Source organism: Anopheles coluzzii, chromosome 3 (genome assembly GCF_943734685.1).
Source record: "Anopheles coluzzii chromosome 3, AcolN3, whole genome shotgun sequence".
NCBI lineage: Eukaryota > Metazoa > Arthropoda > Insecta > Diptera > Culicidae > Anopheles > Anopheles coluzzii.
In genome coordinates, this window is record NC_064671.1 from 88562324 (window position 1) to 88590075 (window position 27752).

At 43.5% G+C, this 27752-nt stretch overlaps 2 protein-coding genes across 2 annotated transcripts in view; both read right to left on the bottom strand.

Moving 5' to 3' along the window:
• LOC120955150 (1-acylglycerol-3-phosphate O-acyltransferase Pnpla3-like) overlaps window positions 1-27752 on the bottom strand; it is a 209451-nt gene that overhangs the window by 16149 nt on the left and 165550 nt on the right. The window lies entirely within an intron of this gene.
• The window catches only part of LOC120957639 (neuroligin-4, X-linked-like), a gene marked incomplete at its 3' end in the record, with an annotated part of 129514 nt that overhangs the window by 4834 nt on the left and 96928 nt on the right, over window positions 1-27752 (bottom strand). Inside the window, exons 7-12 of the mRNA XM_040379943.2 lie at window positions 21163-21357; window positions 20652-21025; window positions 20397-20542; window positions 12465-12603; window positions 11305-11590; window positions 1415-1561 (exon numbers count right to left, since the gene is read on the bottom strand). Coding sequence (XP_040235877.2) covers window positions 1415-1561; window positions 11305-11590; window positions 12465-12603; window positions 20397-20542; window positions 20652-21025; window positions 21163-21357 — 1287 coding nt within the window. The remainder of the gene's footprint in view (window positions 1-1414; window positions 1562-11304; window positions 11591-12464; window positions 12604-20396; window positions 20543-20651; window positions 21026-21162; window positions 21358-27752) is intronic.

A 27752-nucleotide genomic window follows, 5' to 3' on the forward strand; every position in this document is an offset into this window, starting at 1 on the left:
TAGCGCTGTGGTTGGTATACATTGTGTGTACGCTCTTTTGTGGCAGGTACAGGGTTTCCCAAGGTTGTTTTTTTGGTTGCTTCCCGAAAATGTTTAATTGCTTCCCATATTGTTTGGTGTGTTCCAACTATTATTTGTGCGATTTTCACAATTTCTCAGTTCAATTGTATTGATGTCCAATGAGACGATACCAATAAATCGTAGGTACGAACCAAAAATCTATGGGATACAATGAGACGAGCTCAAAAATCATACTATAGATTTGACCCATATTTCAAATTCCACATTCACAAAGGACTTTGGAGATTGTTTTTTTTAAAGAATTATTCTGGCTCTCATGTTTTAATTAAATTAAGGTAAAAACCGCCTTAGTTCTTCCAATTATTTAATTTAATCCTTTTTTATTTTTTTGAGTTAGGCTTGTGCTGTAATTTCTCTATTTTTTATAATGAGATATTGACTAAATCCTTCCTCGAATATCTGCCGACTGAAACACGCAATACTTTTACATTCATTAACGATTTCTTTGATCTAGTTTGATTGTTTGACATAAAACAATGTTTTCAAAATTTAAAATATGATGTAAAAAGAGTTATATGTGAAATATGCTTTGATGTAAAGTAATAAACTAATATAATATGTTATAAAACGAGAATGATGCATCAGAAGATGCACGATTTCCAAAGTAAAAGGTAGTAGATGTAAAAACTTCGCTTTCAATTCCCACCACCATTACATTTTGTCAGCTAATCCAGTTAAAAAAAATACGAAAAGTTGTGTAAACAATGGGCGAGATAGCAAAACTTTATGAAAATTAAACAAAAGGATCTAAGAGAACACAAGCCGACAAAACGAAAGGTGATAAAGCACGTCGTAGATGCTTAAAATCGACCACGATGTCCCACAAATGGCTTCATCAGACCATGGCTTCCATTGGGACAAAGCGTTCCGATCGCATGTTTTCCCGTGGAACTGCAAGATTGAAACAAAAGTTTTACCTCGCCCCTTCCGTTTTGCTTCAACCAGAATAGTGGAAAATGGAGCAAAATGTTCCACTCCATCGCAGTAGATACACGTTCACATGCTGTGGTTGTGGTTTTTCTTGGAGAACGAGACCATTCCCAACCCAACCGAACAGCAGGATGCTGACCGGGCTAGTGATACATTGTGTGTACATCGCGTGGGTAGTGATGGTCGTTATTGTTGGCTTAAGTTTGTTCGTCCTGAACAACTAAAAAAAGAACTTCTCGCCTCGCTCACTCATCACTCGTTCGACACGAGACAAAAGCAGCAGCAACTGTGGGTGGTTGTTGCTACGAGATTTGAAGGATTTGGAACACTGATACAAGAAAGACCGGCTTGGTGTAAGTTCCCCCGAGCAACCGAAACGCCTGCACTCACTCTTGAAACTTACCGGCATAGTAGTGGGGTTCCCGTTCGCGGAAGTGATGGTGTCGCATGGAAACTTCCGGATCGCCCGGACGATGAAGTTGCGGAATCAGGTTCAACCAGAGTGCCATCTTGTGCCCCCGATAGTGGCTACGCATTTTTGGCTTCGTCGCTGAAATGAGATTTGACGTTGAAAAGAGATGTTCAATGAAATTACGGGAGCAAAGGTTTGTTGTTTTCGCAATCGCAAAATCGCAGGGCTGTTAAAGTGCTGTTAAAGTTTCGTTCAGGAGTGAGCGTGGTTTAAATTAAGCCAAAGAAAACCCCGAAACACGGACAAGCGTGTGTGAATCGTGTATCGCTAAATTAATTTCATAACGTCAAGCTTTTAATTATCCGTTGAGTCTGCATTCATTGTTCACCACAAGCTGAACATACGCCGTAGAAGAGAGGGAGCAGCAGCAGACAAAAAAAAAGAACAATCGGTTTTAATTCTCATCACGTGCGATGACCTTTATTGTGCCAGTCCTTTTGCAAGCAATAATCATATTGGTGAGGTGTATAATTTTTCCCACACGCCAACGCGATCTGGCCGAGCTGTTTTTTGTTTTTGTTCGAAGTGCTCTTTTGTTTTAATTCCACATATTTAACAACAAACACTTTTTCCTGAGTGACGAAAGCCCCGAGGGCGAAGCGCGTTGAAAAACAATTCTCCTGCGTTTGAGCCAAAATTATGAACCACCATTGATAAGCGAGCATTTTTCATTTTGCTGTCCCGAGTTTTAAAGCTTTCCTTGTTTCAATTTAACCCACCCGGCATTTTCCGGCATGAGTACGGGAAAGCGATGAAACGGGATAGCACAAGGCAGGAGTGTCAAAATTTATGAAAATGCATTTTTCATCCCTCACCAGCAGGATATGATTTATGTCAATGATCCGGCCCCCGTCAGTGTCAGGCGGGCACTCCGGGGAACAATGTCAAATCTTGTGTTCGAATCAAAGGACACGAATTCTGATTCTCCTCCTCTCAAACATGGCAGTTTATTCGCAACCTCGCCTAGCACGGAAGTGAAGAGCTATCAGGCTCCTCTGTCACGTGCGCATCTTTGGTGCGATTTTGCCAAATAGATCCGTTTGTTTTCGGACGGTGCAAGATCTGGAAAGAAATTCTCTCCGGTTCGACTAATGCGTTCTTGGGAATGGTGTGAGCGACTGCTGGATGTAGAGCCGTTAGTGTGGGCTGTCAGTTTTCGACGTCTGATTTTTGGCTGTTTTTCAGTTCCTCGGAAGAATGGTACAAAGGAACCGTTCGCTTCTTGCACGTACGCTAGACGGAAGCGAGTGTGTTTGATGAAGCTTCTAGCTAGAAATGAATCTATTCTGGGTCTATAGCATAACAGGAGGAAACTCATTTGATCGTGTTATTGAGCGGAGTCTGAGCTCATTGTGACAGAGCTTTGTTTCAAGATGGTTGATGTGATTTTAATAAATATGGTTAGCATTAGGATGATTGAGTTGTGCGCAATACTGTTTAGTCTGATCGTTTTGCCACAACGTTTTGTGTATTTTTAAATTAACATAATAATTTTGGCTTTAAACTGTGTGCTGGATTTTAAACAGTTCGATTCATAAGTTATTTCATGGAATCTACATTTTTATGCAAGCGGAAAACTCTGCTATTTTGCCCATATCATTCAGCACAAAACATGCATAAGACTTTACAGACGTTTACCAGTAAGTCTAAACTTCTGTTTTAATTTGTTTTATCAAATTTACGATCATTTAACTTAAACAAGCAAACTTCCATATCCTGCACAATAATAAGTTTGCTTACGTCACTATGCAATTCCAACAAGTACTGGGCGTCTCCATCGTATCGATTAATTATTACTCGGCAAAGTCGTTGAAAATTGCTCAAACTTGGCATCGCAAACGCAATGAGTTCTTATGTTAATTTTACTGACTGGTCCTAGACTGTCTTTAAACAAACGATCATTTACGATACAAATTAACAGCCGCCTAACACTCTGATCGCTGTGTGGTTCGCTTTGGAATCACAGCTTTGTTCACTCTCCTTCTCTGTGATTGGTCTCTCAGCAACTTTTAGCAGAGCATATTGCAGCGGAAAGAAAGAGAGAGCGCATATTGCACAAGCGGCGTCGTACATGAGGATCGAAAAGAGAGTGAACGATCGTAAGCCAATGAAACGCTCTCATCGCTCTCTTATCTTGTACTGTGTTCTCCGCAGAAAAATAATGCAAAATGCCAGCGCCCAGAGTGTTAATTATACTGTTTAATTATTTACCTATTTTTGCCTATATGCGATACAGAGAAGTCGTTAACTGTTTTGACGATCGTTCATTTTAACAGGAATGAACAACAAATGCACATGGTTAATGCCGGTTCCAGCTATTGATAGAAAGAGCCCCAAATAGACCGTGCCCCCATACGTAGGACCTACTATCCTAATAATTACTATCCACTGAAAGCCAAAGCTCACTTCATTAGAGTGGGGTACAAAGCAGGCCTTGACCGACAACGGTTGTTGTGTCAAAGAAGACGTAGAAGATTTTTAACCCACAAAAGTAAAGACGTATCGTATAACCCATCCAAACACGTTCGGGAAACTGTCTATAAAACAAAGAGCTGTTAAAAATTAGGATAAATCATACGGGAAAACTTGTGTGTTGTAAAACCACTTCATAAAACGAAGTAGAATCAAACTCGATTTCACTGTGACTAGTTTTAAGAATCCAATTGTAAGTTATGAACACTCAAAACTCTAACGATTCCTATCACTCAACTAATCATAGACATCTGTCCTAACAGTCCCGCTAGGGAAGAAATAGCTGAAAAAAGTTGAAACGTGCGCTTACTAATGCACATTAATTTATCTTCGTCACAATACATCCAGGCTATTTGTATTCCAAGCATACAGGCACACTCACACAAAGGGAAACCCCGAATGGAAAGAAAAACATACCCGATATAAGTTCTATTGAAAGCAGCCTAACAGCGAATGACATCTTGCGAAAACCGATTCAAAACTATTTCGACTTCCACCCACACCCGCCTGGGTGTCTCTACGCTGACAAAATACAACGTAAACAGGAACGAAATTGTCGATCCGCGCGCTCTCGCACAAACATGCCACACAACCTATAGCCGGTAAAAGGAAGACGGACTTATCCTTCTCCCATAGCGCCGCTAATACGAATATTGGCAGCGCCACACACCGTACGGCGAAATGAAACTTTCAATTTGAAACACGGTGTCTGCTGCGACGTGAGCACGGATCTTCTCACGTGTGTGTGTCTGTGTATTCGGTGCTCCTTCCGAAAGGCAAAGCCGTCCGGGGTTTGCTTTTTATCCAGCGGGCGTCTTATTGCGTGCACAGCACAGCCAGTAGCAGCAGCCGGTGGAACGAGCAGAGATGGAACGGATCGAGGACGAACGTGTGCACGATTGGGACGCATCCGCTGCATTGGAGATGAGAGTAGCAAAAGGATAATCCGCCCGTGTTTCGCAAAGAAGGTAAACGCGCTGCAAAAAGTGCTCGGAAATTGGATGGAAACTATCCTTTAGTAGTGCAGCAAATAAGCACTAAGCACTGTACGCTTGCACTGCGTCACTGTGGGAGAAGATGGTGGATTGAAGGCTGCTGGTAGATCAACCTAGCGACACACAGGACAGAAACACACACACAAAACAGGGGTATTAAGTTTGCTCCACGCTAGGCTGAAAGATGAGCTCCCGGAGAAGCGTCTCGATCTCGATCGGCAGATGTGCCTCTCGGTGAGTATTGAATTGCACGCATTCGAATTCGCTACTAATAATGGATGGAGTGCTCTAAACGAGTAATCAATCCAACGGTTCCCGATTGAATTTTGGAACCTTGGCAAAAGGAGCCGGCAAGTTGTGGTCTAATTTGCCCCGGCACGAAGGGTTATAGGAATAATGAGAGGCAAAGAATTGGATGCCTTTAACCTGCTCGCCCGAAGCAATGATGGTGCTGTTGTGGTTCACGAAGCAACCGTAAAGGAAGAAGTTGCTCAGCTTCGTTCGATGGCTTTCAAGCTACGCTTTTATCAGCAGCACAAGGGGCGCAGCGGGGCCATGATTCTAATTAACAACAATCGTGTTCGCTTTTCGCTTCCAATGTTCAATTCGTGGGTAAGATCTCTTGCGCTTCAATGGTGCCGGGTACGAGTCAGTGAGCATTCGTGTCAAACCGACCGCTTTATGTTTAAATCACTCTACGCTCTGGCGCTTGTCGTTGCGCTGAGCGTTCGCCATTTCGGTGTCGGTTTCACAAGCAATCACTGCACCAGATCTCTACAGCCGTGGGTTTCGCTCAACCGTCAACGAAGACGTCAAATTGGCCCCTTTACGGGGTTCCGTGAATGGTTCATATTTGCTATGGCTAATGAAAAGCTAAAACTTAGTCATGCCTGCGAAACACTTCCGTTTCTCACCCCCGGTCTGGGCCGGGGTTTCGCTTGCCGGAGCCAATCTTTACGCCATTGCAGCCTTGCCGCCATGCCAACGCCAAAATAATTCACTGCTCAGTTCCGGGCGGCTTGCAACCCAAAGAAGATGCTGGCAGAAAGTTTAAAGACGCACGAAAAGAACAACAAAACAACGAGACACTGATCGAGATACTCCAAGTGCCATTTCTCTTTCCGGTGACAGTAATTCGTCACTTTTCCTCATTGACCTTCGCCATCATATTCGGTGCCGGCTGGTTTTATCCCGCCGGGCCGGGGTTGCTAGTGGGCAGCTTGACATGGTACGATGAAAGCGTTTTGATCTTTTCCAGCATGATTCGAGCATTCACTTAACGGTCGCTACGGCTCACTCATCCAACACTGGCAACCGTCTTTCGTACTGACGAGAACGCGCCGTTGCGTCTTACCACTACCACTGTCTCTCTTTCTACTCCTCTTTGTCACTCATTCTCTCTCTTCTTCTCAACAAACCGAGATGTTTATTTTTCATTAGATTCTTTTCGGCTAATGAATGATGCAAACAAAAATATGCTTCATTTCATTCCCGGCTGCCGGTTTCAATTTTCCACCAACAGTCTAGGGCACAGCCCGAGAGGACAATGCGGCCCCTTTGGTTACCCTTGGCATTAGTATGCGACCATTGTTCTATGGTAACCGAAAACTGGTGCTGTGGGTCGCCGGAAGAACAACAAGCATTATGCACGTCTGCTCCCGCACGGTGGTGGAGAGCTTTCACTTTTCACCGCCCAAATGAAGCGTTCTACCCCGATGCTTTCCGTTCTGTGCTGTGCTTGCTGTGGGGTGGGTGGTTCGCCGGCCTACTCGTGCAGCATCTTTTGGGCCGTTGTTTTGGTTCGGCCTATTTTGCTGTCGTATTATTTTGGCTTTGGGTGTTTTTTTCCTCTCTTTCTTCTTGCTTTTGCGCCATGCGCTTCCTCCGGATGGAGATGAATGGAGCCCATGAGTATAAATCTTGAAAATAGATTCTTATCGGCGAGTTTGGCTTCGTTAGGTTTGTGCAAAACGACAGCCAACGACCGGATTCGCGTTCGCTTGGGAAAGGTGTGGAGGGAGGGAACGGATGGGGCCGTATCAGGCACTGAGCAGTGAGTTCAATTTATTATGCAAAACATTCGATTCTCGGTGCAGTATGGCGAGTTACATAAACAGCGCGTTCCATTGTTATTGTAATTTGAAATGTAAGAAGGATTAAGTATCGCTTTCGAGCGGTTCAGGGGGGGGGGTGGGATTTACATATCTCAAGGGGAGATTTTAAAAAAGAAATACGATCAACACAATCATTTATTATCATTTGGGACGGAATTATTTATGCGATTTAATTAAGTTACATTGTTGGTAGAGAGTGCTATTGTTTGGTTTAAGTTTTTTTTTTACAATATACTGCCGTATGATGACGACGGCTACACAATTCAGCCATATTAGTCACGATATGAGCTTTGTGGCATTTTATTGTGTTTTTTTTTTGTGACCTGTAATTGTGACAAATAGATAGCAAAATTTGGCGGCTACTTATAACAGCAACGGTTGGCGCGAATTGTCAATAACATGTTTTGCTATTTAACCAAGGTCCATAAATTAATACAGGATGGTCCGTTCAGTATGTTTTGAAAAATCTTCATTTGACAGCTAGGGAGTTGAGAATTGCATTCAAAATCCTTAGCAATCATAACTCCCTATCTGCCAATCTTCTTCAAATAGAAATCTCTCTCCATCATCCTCATTAAAATTAGAAACTATGAATAAAGCTTTTGGGCTGAATCTATTCTTGCAATTGAGATGTCTCGACGTCGAGTAGAATATTGCTAAGAAAATCAGGTAAAAGTTTTTAGTAAACTGTTCCACCTCTAATTGCTTTTTCGAGGATTGTGTTTAAATGTGTCAAGTAGGAATATTTTATTTATGAAAACGTCTTATTATTTTTTTTTGATTCCATAGTCGATTTAAGCCTGTCGTTCTAGACATCAAGACACTACCGGAAAATGGATCGATATCGCTATTTTGGCAGTTATGAAGTCAAATACTTCAGTATTCTGCTTTGAAAAATTAAGTGCTTAAATATATTAAAAACCAATTAGACCAACATTAAAGAAGAAGCAAACTCAATGAAAAGAGATTAGACTAAATCTATTTGATTTATAATCTATAATTCATTGATTATGTTCAATTTTAGGGTAATGTTCTAATTTTTGAAGCGTGTTTTAAAGTCATCTCCGATGGTTGGCCTGGTTATTTGTCAACCACTGTTGTGTCAGCTGCCCTTTGCAATTGATTTTACTCACCAGAAAAGCCTTTTTACCCTTCTATAATAAGCTTCCTTACAGTTAAAACTATATTTTTCACATTTTTTTTTAATTTTTGAATAGTTTTTTTGTATTGAATATTGAATAATTTCACAAATTTCAAAAAAAGTCTATCTTTCAATACGCAATAATGTAATAGCTCAACTGAACCTGTCACAAGAACAAACTAATTGACCATGAGACACATTGAACAAGTCAGGAATGTGGAGTAAGTTCTAGTCCTTCATGTCTAAAAAATGAAAAAAAAAAAACAACTTAATATCACCAGCAAATCGTTCAAAACGAACAATCCAACATCAATGGTAAATTCTACTTCCTTACTGATTGTACAATTTTGTTCTTCGTTTGCCATTTTTGCCAGCTTTAAAAATTGAACCACCATTGCTTTTACCAAGAATTCCTCCATTTCCACATCCCTTGCCTTCTGAAAACTGTAATTGAATGGAAACAACCAAACTTCCACGAAATTTATGAATCACATCCAAATCCGTACCATTTGTTTGTCTTCCGCCGCATTGTGCCCAGACCGCGAGGGAGAAAAACAAGACAAAAGCGGCAAAACAAGAACAGATTTTCCCCCCAGCAAAACCCCCAGCATCTTTTAATATTGGAAATCGTTTTCTTTAGCTGGTTCATGATTCAATTTTGCTACCACGTCCGTGTCCATTGCCCGCCAGCAAAATGGTACGCTCAATTGATGAAACAAAAACTGCTTTATCTTGTTCCACCGCCATGCGCCTCTCCCAACGGGGAAATGAAACACACGCACAACTTTCCACCCTGCCCGCAATGGGCGGCGTGCCAGCGTTCAATACTTTTGCCGTTGAAATTGCCCCACAGATGTGTATCGATTTCATGGCCACTTGCGCACGCACCAATTGCCGGCAAACTTTGACGGGCGATTTGCCGCTAAAGCAAAGTTTCTCCCCTTCTTCAACTTCTTCTCTAAGGTAGAAACAAACAAAGACAACGTGTGAAAGTTTGTACCCAAAAGGACAGGTTGGGGGAGAAATTAAAATCAACGTTTTCCTTTCCCAGTGCACGGTGACAGACACTTAAGGGAACAGAACAAAGCAGGGTAAATATCGATCCACGAACATTGCCATCGATTTATCGACGGTGACAACCGGGTCCCACCGAAAGAAGCGGCCAATGAATCGGAAAAAAAGTTGTCCATTTAATTGTTTACCCCTGAAAGTAAACCATAAATCTTCCATTGGACAGCTGTAGTCATCGACTTGACCAGCAGCTGACATTTCTCTGTTTAAAGGACCTTTTTCTTCCGACCGTGTGCCGGAGGGGAAAGGCACAAGGAAAAGCAAAACAGATCCAAAACCCTGCGAAGCCATCGTAAACTTCAGCCATTCTTTCATCTCCCGTGTGGCCAGGGTCGCTCGTGCACTGTTGAACTTTTCCACAGGTTCGACCGGGAACTTTGAACGAGTTGCCGAAAGCCCCGACTTCACATTGTCATCACCCACCGGTGGGCGGGGGGCGTCCCTGGGCGAACATTCGTCTTCACGCCAATTTCTTTCCGTGGAGTGTTTTAAGCGAAACGGCCCTTTGCCGGCACATATGTTTCGGCACGCAGCGCAAGCCCACACACACACACCCGCATTTCTCACACGCCCGGCTATGGTTTCTTGGTTTTGGCCACAACATGGACGCCCGGCATATCTTGGTAACATATCTCGGGGAAGGAAAAAAAAACCCATGAAACAAGCGTCGCTTCTGCTGCTGTTTTCGATGTTTTATTTCCTGGTCCACCCGAAAAAGGCAGCAGTTCCTGGGAAGTAAATTTAAAAAGGATACACAGGCCACCAGCAAGTCCTCTTAGCTTGAATCTAGCAAACTTTATCGTCCCATCGTGTACCAGTGGGCCCCTAGGAAAGAGAAAAAAAGCAAAAGAAGGGAAACCCAAAAGTTCCAGTGTCGCAAAAGGTTCGTACGGGTAAAAGATTTCCCACATTCGGCCGTCTCCCGCTCCCAGGACGTCCCGACTTCGTTTTGCTTCTTACAACGTAGAAAAGATTTTACTACTTAACCCTCAGCTCTTGGCAGGATGAAGAAAAACACAACGGCAAAAAATAGCAGGCAGCCAGCAAACTAGGAACGAAAAATGTGCTGGCCGGAAAATGGATTCGACCAAGCTCCTGTTAGTAGACTCCACCGTACACATCGTTGTCGCCGCTCGCGCGTGATCCGATAAGAGCCTTATAACTAAATTGAATTTATCTCTCGCTCTCACTCTCTCTCCCTCTTACTCTGGGTCCTTTCAGAGTTGGGGAGTATTTCTTCCTGAACCGGAATCAGTGTGCATTTTCGTGAGGAACAAAAAAAAAATAAGGAAATCCTCGCCAGCTTTTTGAGGTTACGATCTGTTTTACCGATCTTGTGATTTCTTACGACAAGACAACAGCAAAAAAACGGCCAGGGATGTCGAACACAAAGTCTGTGGTGGAGCAGTGAAGAACTATTTTGGGGAAAAATGTGTAAGCCCTCGACGCAGGAATAGGTTATGGTTGCTCTCCAAACCGTTAGGCTGTTTGTCAACGATTCATTCATACCCTACGCTTACTAGCTTCATTTGATGACCTTCATCAACTACCATGCCATGTTTGTCATCCCTGGCAAAGGACGCATGGGTCGAAATTATTCATGCTACGATCGTTCCTTTCATTCTCTGTCTCTCTCTATCTCTGTGTGTGTGTCTATTACCCACTCCGGGCGGGTAATCATTTCAATCGATCTCTGGTACCCCCAGCCAACCCGGGAGTTGCTTAACGCTGACTTACGACCGCTTGCGAACTACTCCACTGAGTGCCTGGGCACGCACTTACCGCACCAGAGCAGGGTGTAATTTATCGAGGCAAGATAAGTTCGCAAGCAATGGAGGTTTTTTTTGCGTAGAACGGCACTTTTTTATTCCGGGGTAGAAAGAAGCCAAAATTAAAGAACTACTAGCCCCAGGCCCTCTCAATATTCCGGCGAGGTTGCGTTTGCATAATTCAATGCAGTGGACTGCTCCGGCAACATATACAAGGCCTTTTTGCCCGGTGGTCATTTTCAAGCTTCAGTATACTCACAGATGCTCAGATACTGCTGCGTGGTGGTTTCGTACGTTTCCCACGTGATCAACCGGAAGCGGGTCCGCTCCTTCGCCGTACCGTAGTCGGGATGCAGCGGGGCCGCCTGCTGGTGGCCGGCCTCGTTCGGGTCGCCCGTTTTGCAGAAGTTGGTCACGAAGTTGAGCACCGCTTCGTTGACGCCCATGTCCTGGCGCGAGTAGTTCTGGGGAAAGACCGGCCCGCCATGCACCAGCGGCAGCCCGAAGATGTACGGCAGATCTTCGCCCCGCACGCTCCCAAGCCGCTGAGGAGGAAGACGACAAAAAAGAAAAGCAGAGCAAGAATAAAATAGAAATATGATAAAAGGTTATACTTTAAAATAAAACATAGAAAAAAACATGGGAAGCACGGGCTACATCCGCTCGGGCAATGAAAAGCGGAAAGTCTTGAGCGGTGCATTAACTTTATTATATACGCCAAATGCGCCCGCACCAAGAAGCGGGTGGATGATAAGAGCTGAGAAGTAAATCATAGTTTATAGCTAGAATCTTCTTTGTTCGAGAGGCACAGAAAGAGAGAGAGAAGATGAAGAAGCGCAACGCTGTTAGAAATATTAATGCTCGAAAAGTATGCAGTTAAATCACACTCTAAATGTAAATCATGTGATAAGTTTTCTTTGTCCGCGCAAAAGCGCTCTAGAGTAAGAGCACAGCAAGTAGTTGAAGTTTGAAAATAGTGTGTTTGAAACTTTATGCAACTCATCACTGGCTGGTGATAAGTGTTCGGGTCAAGCATATTGATAAACCGATGGGCGCGTTGCACGGGAGGAAGTTTAACTACTTATTATGCTATAGGGCAGATATTTACACACTTTTGTTTGCTCCAATTATTGGTAAATTGATAAACTTGCACCAAAAACTGTGACTTTTGCCGTTTGAAATTAAACATGAAATTATTTGGAGATTTAAAATTAATTTTCCAGAATGTGTTGGAAAAACAAATATTTTGAAGCTGAACAGTTTCATCGCTTTATCCTGACTTGGCCTTGGAACGATACCTCAAAATAATAAGTTGAATTATATTTGAACCTTTAAAAAAATCTCCTTAATTTAATTCCCTAAATTTAATACTTATTTTGCAATAATTACAATTTTAAACTATTAATTTACGTATCTTACCTGCGGATATTCACTCTCCTTGCTTTGATAGCCGAAGTGAAACATGTACGTCTTTGCGCCACGTCTCGCATGCAGATATGCGACCTTAATGATCGGTGCCACCGTGTGGCCATCGCTCAACGCTTCCATGGTCGAATCTCTGTTCGGGTTGGGACAGCAAAGAAAAACGAAAAACAATCAAAAGATGGATCGTTAGAAAACCCCAAAACAACAATACAATAAACCCATCCACCAACCCACGAGTCACGACGCCAACGATGATGATGATGATGATGATGCGAGTTACGAAAACGAAGTCCATTCTTACTGTGATTACCAGCAAAACAGTAACAAAAAAACAGCAAATCCAATCAAAATCGCAAACGCCAAAAGCCAGGAGAAATGGGAGTAATAAAACACTGGGGCAAAATCAGTCCATCCATCAGCCGTGGATAGAAACGGGGAGGAAAATATAAACAACAATCATCTTTCAACAACAATTCAAACGCTTCCCTGCGCCCTGCGGGGAGAAAGAGCAGCGCAGGGAGAAGTTGCAATTTGTGGCTGCAAGGACAACAACTTGGATGCTCGAACCGAAAATTAGCCACCACCATCCGGTGTGGTGGGGCAAATACTTGTCACGTCATTCTCTGCCATGACTAGCAGCGGCTGTATGGCAGTATGAGCGAAAGGACGTCCCCCAATCGTATGTTGTTAAGCAGTTGATTTCCTTCATTTTCCAATCGCTTTTCCATGGCAATTACGATTGCAAAGGCACACCAATGCTGTAGATTTTTCTCTCCAACCAGTCTTTGCATCGTTGTAAGCACAGTCAGTTGATATTTGACGTAAAATGACAGATATGTTCTCGTTCCTTCTCGCACTACTTCGCTGTATCGCGGGCAGACAAAACAAGCCACAAATGACAGGATGGTGACAGTGAAAATGAGCGGAAACTCTCACTCTCGGGACTCCGTCGAGGGCGAACGTCATTTGGAGGAAAAAAGGTAAAACGGGAAAAGGAAGATAAATACAAAAAAGCAAAAAAAAAAAATCGGAGAAAACGGAAAGAAAAGCGATAATCCCGCGGGTCGTGACTGGCAGCATTTGCGGGGGAAAAAATAAACGATTGCAAGCTGTCGCGCTAAAAGGGCGAGGTTTTGTTTCTACCCGGGCCCAACCGTCCCGCCCCCCCAAACCACAAAGTGGATATTATTTCTGGACTGTATTTCACCGTAAGTCCGTCCCAGCGCACCATCTCCCCTCCCGAATGCGGTTGTTCAAGCGAAGCGCTTTGTTGGTCCGTGGGAAATTCTGCGCGTGCAGCCCCGTTGCGGTCGTTGATTGTCTGTTCTTGCACTGGCACAAGGATGTATTTTTTTTCCTAGAATTTGTTTTTGCTTCACTCTCCCTTCATGGTAACAATGTATTGATTCCGAAAGCTGGGCGAGATGTTGAGGGAGTGCAGAAGAACAAAAAAAAAACCTTCGCTATTTGTTCGATTCCCGGGCATCCCGGGCAACGTTTAACAGACAACCTTGCGGATGACGGTTGACACATGCATTGTGCCCCGGTATCGATGGAAAAGATACTCCCAGACAGCTTTATATCTCTTCGAATTTTAAGAGCACCCCCGTGAGAAGGGAAAAACACACCCTCGACGAGACGGACTGACACAAAAAAAAAAACAAAAAAAACTGATCGATTTTCAGCTCTTCCAGAAGCTTGAGAATTTGAGGACTGAGTTGCTTTTCCAGCGGGAAATATGTCGTTTGTCGCCGTCGACAGGGATGTCGTGATTATGTCAAGTTGTCCATTAATTCGTTTGACGCCGCAAAGGCAGTGTCGCTTTTCCCAGGAAATTGAGGATGTCTTAAACATTTCTTATGAAATGTATTGAAGCAGTGCGCTCATGCAAAACTGATACCGGTCGAACAACGAATCAAACCAGCAGATCGAAATTCACACGTACATATACGTATGCAGAAGTCAATTTTGCGCTAGAGCTCTTGCGTGACAAACGCAGTGCCGAATATACATTAGCTCACCCATTGCACACTGGCCGAGCACAAAAGGTGAACCCAATTCTTAAAGGTGGTTTTATACATTTTTTATGAGCTGCCTGGTCCCGAGATCGCACCAAGGTGTGGCGCAAGCGATATTCGCCTAACGCATGGCTCGCAACCGGAGGACCACTTTCCGGGTGGTTCGGTTTCATTGGCAATTTATGCGCATCGGAAAAATGGTTCCGTTCAGGTTCGGCGCACCGAGCATCCCTTTCGGGGTTGGGAAATTGGGCCGGCCATTTTCATGACGAAGGACAAGAACTCATTTCACGCCCTCACGACCAGACCAGAGATTCGGGAGCACGGGGGCACGGGCCACGTTGATCTCGGTGAATCGATCTGAACCCCTCCCCATCCACCGGAAGTTAACCCAAAGCCCCCCAGCGAACGAAATGACCACATCTCGTCCTAGGAACCGCTTCCCTTCCCTCACTCACAGGTCGAGACGGTCGAGTGCTAGTAATAATTTTTAGCACAAGCCGCTGATTGATGAGTTTGTGTTACTGTACGTTCGGGGTGGTTGTTTTTTTACCCCCGGATACACCCATCCAAGTAGAAAAAGTTTTATCCCAATCATTATTGATAAAGTCCTTTATGCTGCTCTCGGTCGGTCGCTGCCTACATACAGTTCAATTTTGACCCAACCTCCCCGAATGAATCCGTAAGGGTCATGCGGTGGGAAAAATGGGTATTAATATTTATTGCCGCTATACGCACCAGCAGCAGCAGCAGCAGCAGAAGGGGGTTGGTAGTGCGCTTTGCTTAATTCGCTCCTTGTACGTGTGTGGCGTGTGATCGGCGTGTGACAAATGAGCCGGAATTATTCACATCACGCACAAAACTGGCCACTCATGGCGGATTAGCAGCTTTGGGTGCTGTTGGTTGGTGGTGGTCGTGGATGGTGGATGGTGATCGTTTTGTTTTACTCATGCGCATCATTTAGCCAACGGGCCCGCGTGACCCCGGCCGGAGCGAAGGTAATTTGTTATTTTAATTGCAAAGTTCGATTGTGCCATTTTGGCTTTTGTGACGGATTGGCTGTTCGGTGCAGTAGATATGTTTTTTTTTTATCTGCATCATTTTTTATGCTATGTTATCGTAGAATGCTATGCTATGTTCTCTGTGCTTCTATGTGCTATGTTTTATGCTATGTTCTCTTCTTCTCTTCTTCTATTCTTCTCTTCTTCTCTTCTTCTCTGCTTCTCTTCTTCTCTTCTTCTCTTCTTCTCTTCTTCTCTTCTTCTCTTCTTCTCTTCTTCTCTTCTTCTCTTCTTCTCTTCTTCTCTTCTTCTCTTCTTCTCTTCTTCTCTTCTTCTCTTCTTCTCTTCTTCTCTTCTTCTCTTCTTCTCTTCTTCTCTTCTTCTCTTCTTCTCTTCTTCTCTTCTTCTCTTCTTCTCTTCTTCTCTTCTTCTCTTCTTCTCTTCTTCTCTTCTTCTCTTCTTCTCTTCTTCTCTTCTTCTCTTCTTCTCTTCTTCTCTTCTTCTCTTCTTCTCTTCTTCTCTTCTTCTCTTCTTCTCTTCTTCTCTTCTTCTCTTCTTCTCTTCTTCTCTTCTTCTCTTCTTCTCTTCTTCTCTTCTTCTCTTCTTCTCTTCTTCTCTTCTTCTCTTCTTCTCTTCTTCTCTTCTTCTCTTCTTCTCTTCTTCTCTTCGTCTCTTCCTTTCGACTCTTTTACTTTTCTATTACTTAATTATTTTGCCGTTTTACTTTTTTCATTTATATTATTTTACTTTTCTATGAATGATTTCTTCTACTCCTATAAAATCTAACTCTTCTTCTTTTTGATTTCCTTATTCTTTGAACCTTTTACTTTACTTTCTTCCACTCATCTTCTTTTGCACTCTGCAACTCTTATACTTTTATATTTTTCCTATTCTGTACATCTGATTCCCTTTCCGTATTATTCTACTCTAATTATCTACTCATTGACGTTTACAACAACAATTCATGGGATGATATCGATATTATCCTAAATATGCGGTTTTTCTAATCTAAACACTCATTCTGCTTAAACACGTAGATGCATTTGACAAGCAATCAATAGTTCATACGAAAGCCCTTTGTCACAGATAACAGTTGTAGCGAGATTTATAATGTACGGTGAAATTGTTATAAGATTGTTACAAAGCACCTCTTTCAGAATAACAGATAACATTTGTTATGAGTCGTTACATGGTATTCGATGCTCTTTGTTGTCTTACCATGTGTTTGTTCATTTCACTGTGTGAAGATTAGCAAATATGATTTATTTTAAGAACCAGATAATGAGCATGCTTTCTGTTTAATTCATCGAATGGAATGCATTGAACAAATTTCGTAGAAAAGCGTGGATTTACCTATCTAAACCTTACCACCAGCCATATTAAAATAATCAATGAAGCCGTATAAATACCGCACACCGGTCCCAACGCCCATAACTAGCCATCCCACAATGCGTTGCGCTTTGTCTTCATGTATGCTCATCAGTTTTATTTTCCCAGAAACCCGTTCCCCTTATCGCATCATCACCGAGCACTCTCAGCCCTTTAACACGTAACAATGGCTCGTAAAATACTAGTCTAGCAAATTGATATTTGCGTAACGGAATTCCTCCCCACGTTCCAGCTGCCGGTGATACGATTTCTAATTCGCCGCGATCGATTAATGACTCCCGCCGCTGCATTGGAACGCATTTGGCACTCACTCACTCGTTTATTATCATTATCGTCACCAAGCCTTCCCAGTCCGAGTGGAAAAGGGACCGGAAAGGGACGTAAATTATCGAGTGGCAAATTATTAATACTCTTACTATATCAACACGACAATGGACCGTCAAATGAAGTGGCCGGAAGGGGGACAAGAAGGCCGGGTATTTTGCTCCATAAACATCAACGAATGCAGATGATTTAGTGCACGGTGGCATTATGAAAGCTGCGGGTGAATCTGCGAACCACTCTCCCCCCGCTCGCCACTGCTCCTACCCATCGATCATCCAATCAGCCGTACACGAGCGCTTCAATCCGGGCAATGCCAACGGTTAGCAAACGAGCTACATAACTAATCCTATTTTACGGTATTAATTGGCTTCACATTTTCATCCGCTTTGCAACAGATGGTGGCAATGCATCCCTGGTTTGCAACCGCCTTTTCAACCTCCCGCAGCCCTGTAAGCAAATAATCAAATCGAAGTACCTTCCCCCATCCGAATGCTTCCAGAGTTTCGGGCGTGGGACGTGCGGGACATTCCGTTTCGCAAAACTACACGTGTTTTGTGGACACATCTCGTTCAATCCAGACTCACCGCACTGGCTTTGCCTGGTTACGGGCGTAATGATTCGACCCCCCGGTTGTAGTTACCTATTTCCTGCCTTTGCTAGTGGAGATGCATTCCAAGGCTGTTGGAGCGTACCTTGGGGAAGTGTTTCATTTGGCAGCCCACTACGGATGATTACACAAAACTGGTCCATCGAGGCTGGGTTACCAGCTGTCCGTTCGGTCGAGTGGAAATGTTTGAAATAATATTATTACCATCACCGGTTATCCCAACCCCCCGCGGGAGATAGGCAATTGGGGCAAACTAAAAATACAACTTGTACAAACGCTGGTACAACGGAAATGGGCAGGGAAATGGAAGGCAAATCTTCGCCAAATGCCGTTGTGGGAGCTCAATTTTATCAAACCATGACTACCGACAATCATGCCACTTAACACAAAGCTACATGCTGCTGGGGCTGCTGCTGCTGCTGCTGCTGCTGATGCGAAAATTACCAAACAGTCCCACTGTGCACAGTGGAATTTGCCTCGGCACTCGCATACACACTCCGTTCTTTACCGCAGTGCCCGAGCACAAACGTGAAAACCAGTCCGATCGGATTGCTGGTTGCTTGGGAGGTTTAATCTCATGTTGGGAATTAAAATTTCACAAAATCCAATTTAGAATCAAAAGTCTCGCTTTACTATTTCCGTGACGCGCCGGATTTAGTCGCAAAGGGAAAGGAGAAGAAGAGAAGCTGATGAAAAGGATGTTTCTCTTTCTCTATCCCTCTCGCTCTCGCTCTCTCGCTCTCTCTGGTTTCTCTCACACGCTCACATGTACTCGTACGCAATGGGAAAGCTCATAGTGGGAGCTATTTGCACTGCGTCCCAGTGGAAGCGTCCTGCTCACCCACATACGGGTGCCGATTGAATTCCATTCGAGCGTTTTATTTTCTTGCGTTACCTACCTTCGAAAAGATTCTACACAGCAGCAGCAAATATGGGCCACCACAAACACACACACACACACACACACACACACACACACACACACCCAACTGTTGGGCTGGGAACCAATTTTCATTTTCCATTCCCGTTCCAATTTCACATCCGTTCCGTTTCGTTTGCGATTGTTTCGCAAACGCATCACGTCCGTAACCGTTCGGGGGAGAGTACGGCGAGTGCTGAAACTTTTATCAAAATCGCGCACACTCTGAAGGACGTGCTCTTTGGTCAATTGCATTATCGGGGAGGGAGCGGGTAAGAAGGCTTTCGCTAAATTATTCCCTGAGCTTTCCCTTGCTTGTCTGTAAATGAGCGTATTGTTAGTGGCTGAAGGTCGGCTAGGACATACAAATGAACATAAAAAAGAGCAGCCCAAAAAACTCTAAAATATACATGGCCTCATTAACTCGAACCTTAAATTGTTCTTAAACATTTCAACATCGAGTCACCTTCACATACCGATTAAGATACTCTTTGGATATGCTGGTACAATTCTGCAGTGCGATAGCTAAAAAAAACTCATGAAAGACTTAATATAAACTTTTTATTGATTTTAGAAACTTCCAAAGTCGTATTCGATCCAAATCCATAAACATCGGAATCGACTTCGGAAATTAATTTTCCCCAGAATTATCCGGAGCCGTTACAAACTGCCTGGAGGTGTCCCGAGTCGGAGTCATCCGGAGTCGTCTAGTGTTGTCCAGGGTCATTTGGAATAATCTGGAGTTGTCCGGAGCCATCCGAAGTCGTCCGGAGTCGGCCAGAGTCGGTCGGAGTTGAAATCAGTCGGAGTTGGTTTCGTCCGAAGTCGGAGACGGAGACGGCCGTTGCAATATTTTGTGGTCTGATAACAACAGCAGGAGTCGAATCGGAGTATAGGATGCGCTCCCTAGAGCACTCCACTATTTCTTAATTTAGGTCATTAATTTTTTAATTTCATTTCATTTCATATTATCCATTCTTAACAAGCTACGATGCGATTTTATAAAGAAATGTAGACTGCCCAGCCTTCCGTGGGCCTCATACATGGGTTGTTAGAAAATCGATCTGTATTTTGAAGTCTAAAGATCTAAAAAGCTCCCAGTATATGAAGTGTATAAATGCGTAATTTCAGCCAGCTAATATCAATCTCCATTAGAAAAAACCTCATAAGAATCGCAATACTTCCCATACACGGATAGCCCATGGTGGCTTATAGATATACATTTTAAATGATGATGAGTTTTTAAGCAATTATGTTATCCACATAAATAATACGAAAGCTGCTTACGATAAGCGTGCACGATGATCCGCTCTCTTGAGTTGTCTCTTATCTAGGCTGCATTGCATTCCATTGAACGTACATCAATAATATATAAAGCATTAATCAACCTTTACCTCAACCTCTCGCTAAGCCCCTGGAGGACGCGAAATCAATTGCTTTCCCATAACCTCCTGGCACACATATGGGAACTTTGAATCACAGTCGTCATTTCTCAAGAGTCTCGTCCCAAAATTTCAATCACCACAAGGCAGTACGCTTCATAGGATAATTCCATCTTGGTGCCGCCGTTCCGCGGGTCTAACATTTCCCACATCCTCCGTCCAATTTCCAAACCATTTAGCCCTGCCCTGGTCGAGAAATCCCCTTTGGCGCCGTTGGCTTCCTTACCTGATATTGATTGGGTGCTGGATCGGTTTGTCCCAGTCGGTGTACTCGTTCCGGACGGCGGAGAATATCTCGTTCAGGTGAAACGTGAACGCGTTGCGAATGTACGTCCGCAGTAGCCTGTTTCGCTGGTCTTCCTCGAGCCCGTACTGTGTGTCGTGGTGGAAGCCACGGAACGAGAGAGAGAGAGAGACCAGAAATCATTGTCAAATGTTCCGCGTTTGCTTTCACCCCTCCCTCCCCGCGTGCCATGCTCACCTGAATGTCAGACGCGCTAAAGTCGCTGTAGCTTTCGGTCGTGGTCATGCCCAGCATTAGCTCGCTCGTAATGAAGCCCTCGCCGGAGTGTTCCATCGCGAACTCCGGATCCATCGAGTCCTCCAGCGGCAGGAACGGGCCCCAGGAGGGCATAAAGCGCACGCTGGTAAGCCGCACGCCCATGAGCGCCTCGATTGGCTTGTCCCGCAGGCATTCGGTAATGTCGTCGGTGGTGGGCTTGCGACCGTTCCGGCCCGGCACGAGATGGCATGCCATCTGCTGCGACACCTCCAGCCGTACCGCGTCCGGGTCCGGGATGAGTGCCCACGGGCTGAGTGCCGAGCCGCTCAGCAGGATCGCCCGCTGTACCAGTCCTAAGCGCACGGGCAAGGGGAACAACGATAGATAAGCGAATTGTTTCAAATCAAATGAAAGAACAACCGGAAGCAAAACAAAAAGAGAAAAAAAAAGAAACAAACGGAAAAACCAAAAACGTAGCCAATGCCCTTACCCTTGCCCGCCTTGGAGATAAGGGCGAGATTCGCGAGCGCGGCCCCCGTATCGTGGCCGACGATGGTGATGCGCTTCGGGTCGCCACCGAACGACGCTATGTTATCTCGAACCCACTGCAGAGCGAGAATGATGTCCATTAATCCTAGATTACCGCCGGAACCGGGTGACAGTGAGGCACGAGTTTTTAGAAAACCTGCAACGAAACGAGAGCAAACCGTCCCCAACAACCGGGCGATCGGGTTAGAATCGGTTAGTGGCTAGAGAAGAACAAAGAGAGGGGGCTTTCGGAAGTGAACAAGGCATAAGATAAACTTCTTAGAAAATCACAACATTTATCTTGTGTCGCAACAGCATTACGAATCCTTTGCCGCTGTCACGCTTAATGAGATTAGGTTTCTTTTGAAAGATATTTTAACGCCACCGGGTACTGTTTTGCTTGCCTGAAAGGCTGAATGCCTGCAGCAGTGAAGTGAATTGATGCGGTCAAAAAAGTTACATTAAGGAGGGTTTTGATTTGAATGTTTGGTCATAAAAAAAAATCCCTTTTTTGTGATAATTAATGAGATGTTTCTGTTTTCTTTTGGTCTTCGTAATGGTTCACTTTATGTTTGCTGCATTTGCAATGTGTTCAGCTGTTATCGCGTGATTTGTGATTTAATTAACCCGTTTTATTCTCTTCCCCTTGTTTTATTCATTTTTTTAAACTATTGTAACGTTAATGTTCTTGTTTTTTTAACAGAAAAATTACAAGTATACTGTCTTACCCCGAATTACGCGACTATCGAGATATTTCAAATCAGTACAATTTTCTCCAACAATCGTCTCACGAAAAATAAATTGCATTTTTGCATGAAACAATTTTTTCAAAAGATTTAAATCGCTTAGAAGACATAATTGTTTATCAAAAATGACATTACATAAGTAATAAAGTACAAAGAAGGAGTAAATTCAATCAATAACCATTATTTATCAACTATAGTTTGGCTCTAAAACGTGATATTCGACTTGCGCAAAAATCCAAGTTACGCAAATGTCTTTGGAACGCATTATTCGCGTAACTCGAGGAAAGAATGTTGTTAAAATTATTTCAAAAAATTCAATTCTATCAGCTAATATTTCGCATAAAAGACAAGTATTCGAAATATTTCATTAGTGAATTAAATTCCTTCAATGTTAATAAAAACGCTTCAAAGAATGAAAAACATAAACGTAATTTTGTGTAACAGTGCTTGCGTGCGGTAGCTTTGTTACACATTTCCAAGACATGTTCCTCCCGCTACCTAACCTTATGCTACTAAAGATACAGATGCTTCAACAATGAAGCTGATATTTTATCGTATAAAACATCCAGCCCAGCCTGTCAGCCTAATTTAACCGACATTTGCCACTCTCATTCAACCGATGTGTGCTTCCCGGAAGAAGCAAAAAAAAAAATCAAGCTTGGTGACGGTCAACGAGGCGATGAACCTTAGAACCGTTCCCGACCCTGTGCATATTTGACCGCTGGCCAAACGACGCCACACAAAAACAGTCCTTCCGAGAAATCGTTTACCCAACAAATAAAAAAGAAAAACCACTCGGTAAAGCAAAAAAAAAAAAACAAGTAATTCCTTCAATTATTCAAGCACAAAGCACCAGAGGCAACACTATTCTTTCTGTCACTCCTTCAACCTCCAACCCCAATCATCTTCGGGAGCCCTTTTTTCCGTTTTGGTCGAGCATCATTTTGCCGTCCGATTGCGGCGGCGACCGTTTCCCCGTTTGCACGTACGTGTTCGTGTTGCAGAAAAAGGGGTACAATGGGGGGGGGGGGAACGCATCAAAACCAAACGATTGAACAAATAAACCATTTCCGGCGATATTTATCTACTGATTACCTTTTGACCGTCTGGTCCGGTCTGCTTCTGCCACCGGAGTCACTAGATCCAATCTATTTCTTCAACACCCCAAAGGTCTTACCCCCAGCTTCTCGGGGGCGGAAAAAAAAGGGAGCACAAAGGCTCGCTGGACTCATAAAATTGATAAATGGTAATCTTCTAGGTAAACGTATGCTCTCCCTATGGAATGGGGGGAACAAAAGGTGAAGATGCTCGATTGAACCCAACCCACCCACCCTCGAAAACAATCACCCGCTCCCGATGATCCGCAGTGATCCCCGGACCATTCAAATCGATCGATTGGTTCCGATTCCGAAGGCGCTTTGTTGCTCATTGTCCTCCCGATGGACCATTATATTGGCCTGCGGAATAAGAAACAATCGCTTTTCTTATCGCATGTGTGATGCACAGCGGAGGGGAGGGGAGAAGCAACACAAAAAACTACCCTCCCCAAACGCGTAAATCTAACTTCAATAGAAATAGAACCGGTACTGCACGGTACGGAATGGATGGACCATTTCTGCTACGAAGGATCTTGCCAGCAAGGAGGCAGCAAGAGCAGTTTATTTATTGACTCGTTCGGGATCGATTCAAACGAATGGTCTGGCGCGTTAGTTTTTCCATCCATGTTTTTTTTTGCTTTTTTTTGTTTTGCTTCCTTTTGCTTCATTTCATATACACTTGTCTGGACTGTCCCACTAACAGCGCAGCGTCGAGCATGATTTATGGAAAATTCATAGTAAAAAGTAAACAAACCTCCAGCAATTCCATTTCGCGCACGGGCTTTGACAGCGAAGCGCGCGAACACTTTCTCCGTTCCCTTCGTCTCCTGTTTGGGAACAGAACTACCAACACAACTAGTCCCAAGTGCACACACACACAGGCATAGAGAGGTAAGTATTGCTTCCTTCCCGCGAGAGTAAGCCGAGCAGGCAACACATCACTGAAGCGAAACGATCGGCTGGAGCGTATAAATTCGATTATTGAACCGCATAAATCAAACGACACATTCGATAGTTTCAGCAGACTTTCTCCCGTACCCTGGGCCCCAGGTAAGTCATAAAGCTTCTCTCTTTCATCCAAATCCCCCCTTTGCTGCACCCTTGTGGCAGACGCGCAAGCCAGACGTGCGTTATTTTTCTTGCGCAAGCAGCACCGTTACATCTGTACACGATCGTGGTGCAACTGCTGTGACTGTGCTGTTTTTTTTTCTGTTTCTCTCTCTCTCTCTTTCTGGGTGCCAGATTTTTGGGCCACAAATTCTGCTTCAGCCTAGAAATCATTGCATATGACATCAGGTGGAAAAATGCATCCGCTGCGTTTGTGCGGAACCGGGGCCACGTGAATGCACCATCATTTGCATCTGTAAAACCTGGTGCCTAGCGTGGTGCCGGGGTGTTTTTTTTTTCGCTTCGAATGATGTTTTACACCCATCCACCCTTCAATTGGGCTCACCTATTGGGCGCGCGTTGGTGAAATCGCGAAACTTCATGGTCGGTGGCAGTCCGGGAAATTCAATCGCTCTCCAATGATTTACAGACACATTGTGCAATGCAATTTTACATTGCCATTGGGTGATGCTGTATGTGTGTTTGTGTGTTTGCTTACCTTGTATGAGAAAAAAAAACCCCATCGTTCGTGAGTGTTCAATACACGAAGAGTAAATCTGTGCTCACCCTTTCCTCTCACTCATTTGCCCAGCATGCAGTCTGTGATTCATTTTACAAGCTAAACCACCCCGGCTTGTCGCTTTTGCAAATAAAATTCTATTCCATGGGAATTGCATTTTTGTGTTTGTTTTTTTGCACTGTGAACAGTTTGTTTCATGTCTGTGTTCATTATTAAAAATGTACACAGAGCGCACAGAAATAAATTGCTGGAATCTAACCAGCATACCATACGGCGTCCAATTTGTACGTTTTTCGCATCATGCAAACAGTCATGCGAGAAGGGTTTCGATGTGCATTATTGGTTGGTTCTAGAATTTTTCGCATTTTTGTTATTGATTGCAAACAATTTTCATGCTTTTTGATTTTACATTTGATTGTACAGTTATGGACACAGACAGTTTACATGAATACTATAAAAATAGGTAAATATTAAGTGGTTTTTTTATTTGCAAATAAGATCAAATTTCTGACGTAATAATAGATTTATTTAATTCAATAGTATCATAATCGAATATTCACTAAAAAAAATTCTAGCCAACTTTTCTAGACTGAAATACTGAGGCTTGTTTTGCATTTATTGACTTGATTTAAGCCGCCAACTGTCACACTTTATATAAAAGAGCTGTCTGGTATCATAAAGTATCGTATTGTACCTCGTTGGATTAATCTAAGAATTTTCTTATATTTACAAGAGTTTACTACAAAACATACAAACATTTGCAAATTGAATTCAAATTGAAAATTCGACTTCGTTAAATAGTGATTCGAAGTATTGTCCTGTGGATCAATGCAGAACAACAACAAAAAACCCAGTCAAATAAGCGATAAGTCATTTATGTTCTATAGCTTTTTTTACTCCTAATCGTTCCCAATGATGTTGGGCACACTGATTTGTGAATAAATTTACGTCCCGTCAGCTGTGAAATTTATTGGAAAAAGCTTTCTTCACGTGCATCGCAAAAAAACGTCAAACTTTCGCCGAAATTTTGCCGTCAATCAACGTGACGAAGGTAGCCGCAAAGCTGTTTGATGTGCAAGCACTGAAACTCGATAAGGTGCAAAGGTAAAAATCAAGCCACTGCCCAACAACTTTCGTTTTGTACGCGTGACAAATTTTAGGACGCAACAATCGTTCTGTTTTTTGCACATAAAAAGGGAAGCTTTTTCAAGCTTAATCGTTACTTAAATTCTGCAATAGTCAGTGAACATAATTGTCTTAAAACGATTAGTTTAAGATGGGTAGCATGAGCTGAAATGCTGCTTTTTATCTATTTTTTTATTCATACAATCCAAACACACATGGCAACACACAAATCTGCTAACATTGTCGTACAATTTTGCACCCAAATGCTCACACATTTCAAACGATTATTCCCTTATCTCTTCCGTGCCGCTGGTCGGACGGGGGCCCACCGTAACTGGATCACCATTGAAAATCGATTCCAATTTACGAACAATATTCGATGCAAAATTCGATGCTCTCCATTAACTTTAATACACCCGCTTTTGTAGTACGCCCTGATACGACCAGCGAAATGTGCTTGCTGCGTCCGCCCTGTGCCATGATATGGCGCCCGCAAATGGCTCGGGAGAGGGAATCGTTAGACGATCGTTCGTCTTCCCATTCGTGTTGAAAGGTGTCGGAACACCTGTGGTTAAATTACACGTCAATTCAAATGCAGTCTTCCCCTTCGACCTTGTTTGGTGTAAGGTGTGATGAAGAGGACTTTTTTTTTCTGTCTCCTCTTCCGCCTTCTCCGCAATCTCCCATTGTGGCATAGCTCGTGCGTGTATGATAGCTTTTTATTGTGCCAAAGCCCGCATGCTGCCGCACCTCGTTTTTCCACAGTAACCCATAATCCGCACAACAGTGCGCAACGCCCCAACGCCATGAAGATTTTCACCGCAGGAGGTGCTACGCTTTACAGTGCCACACGTACGATGCTCCAAATTCGTGGGGTTTCACCTTTACCCACGGTGGTAGGCAGTGTGCAACCGCAAACCAGAGCCGCTGCCGAGTCTTGGTGCCCAAAGTGTTTAGGAAGAAAAATAGGTGTTTAGGTGAGAGCATTACAGCCCAGTTGCCCATGGGCACGCGTGTTGAATTCGAAATTTGGGAAAGCCAACGGGTGCGGTAGGTTTTATTCTGTACAATGTGAGTGTGGCTGTGTGTGGATGGCCCTGTGAGCTATAAATATTTGTGTCTCACTTTTCCTTCGGCCGAAGAAACTCATATCAAGCGAATGCGACGACACACAGCTGGAGATAGACAGGTCGTACGTTATCTCGTAGAGGGATTGTAGAAATTGGAACCATTTGAAGGATGCTGGGTGGTTTAAAAGGTGACCCGGTCAGAGGAGGGGAGCTCAAGCATCGTTATAAGAAAAAAAAGCCCCACTAACTGTAATGGAATGTGAGATGTTGTGTAAAAATCCTCCATTCGCTTCAGTAAGTCGCTCAACTTCAGCTCTCCCTTCATCGCAACATCTTCGACTATGAATAGCGTCGCTCGGTTCCCGCAACGATGGAAATGGTTGTTGCCGACTATCGATGGCACGGTTACTCAGAATTGTGGCTATGAATAGAAATGGTGCAAACGCATGGTGGCGTTGAATTACCCTGATTGCTGAACTGGCGATGCACAGCGTTACAGCGACCTGCACGAAGCCGTGCAATGCACATAGGGAAGCCTTTTGAAGGGGAAAAGGTTGAGCAACAATCTCGGCTGAGTTGAATTGCAGTGCACCAGATTATAAGAATGAGTATGATTGTGTTTGATGTTTTCATGGAATCAATTTTTGTTCATAATTAGTTTCATATAATAATACAATGTTGTGCTGTTCGATTTTAAGCTTGCGGCTCATCATCATCATCAATTTTATTCCCATTTTTAAATGCTTCAATTGTTGTTGAATGTAACACGATGGAAAGAAGCTGTTTTGTCTTGGTAGACTGTCGTTACATTATACGTTTGATATCACTTAAACAAAAATATCCCCCCTTTCAAAGAAATATCCATAAGTCCCCTGGTAATCATACAT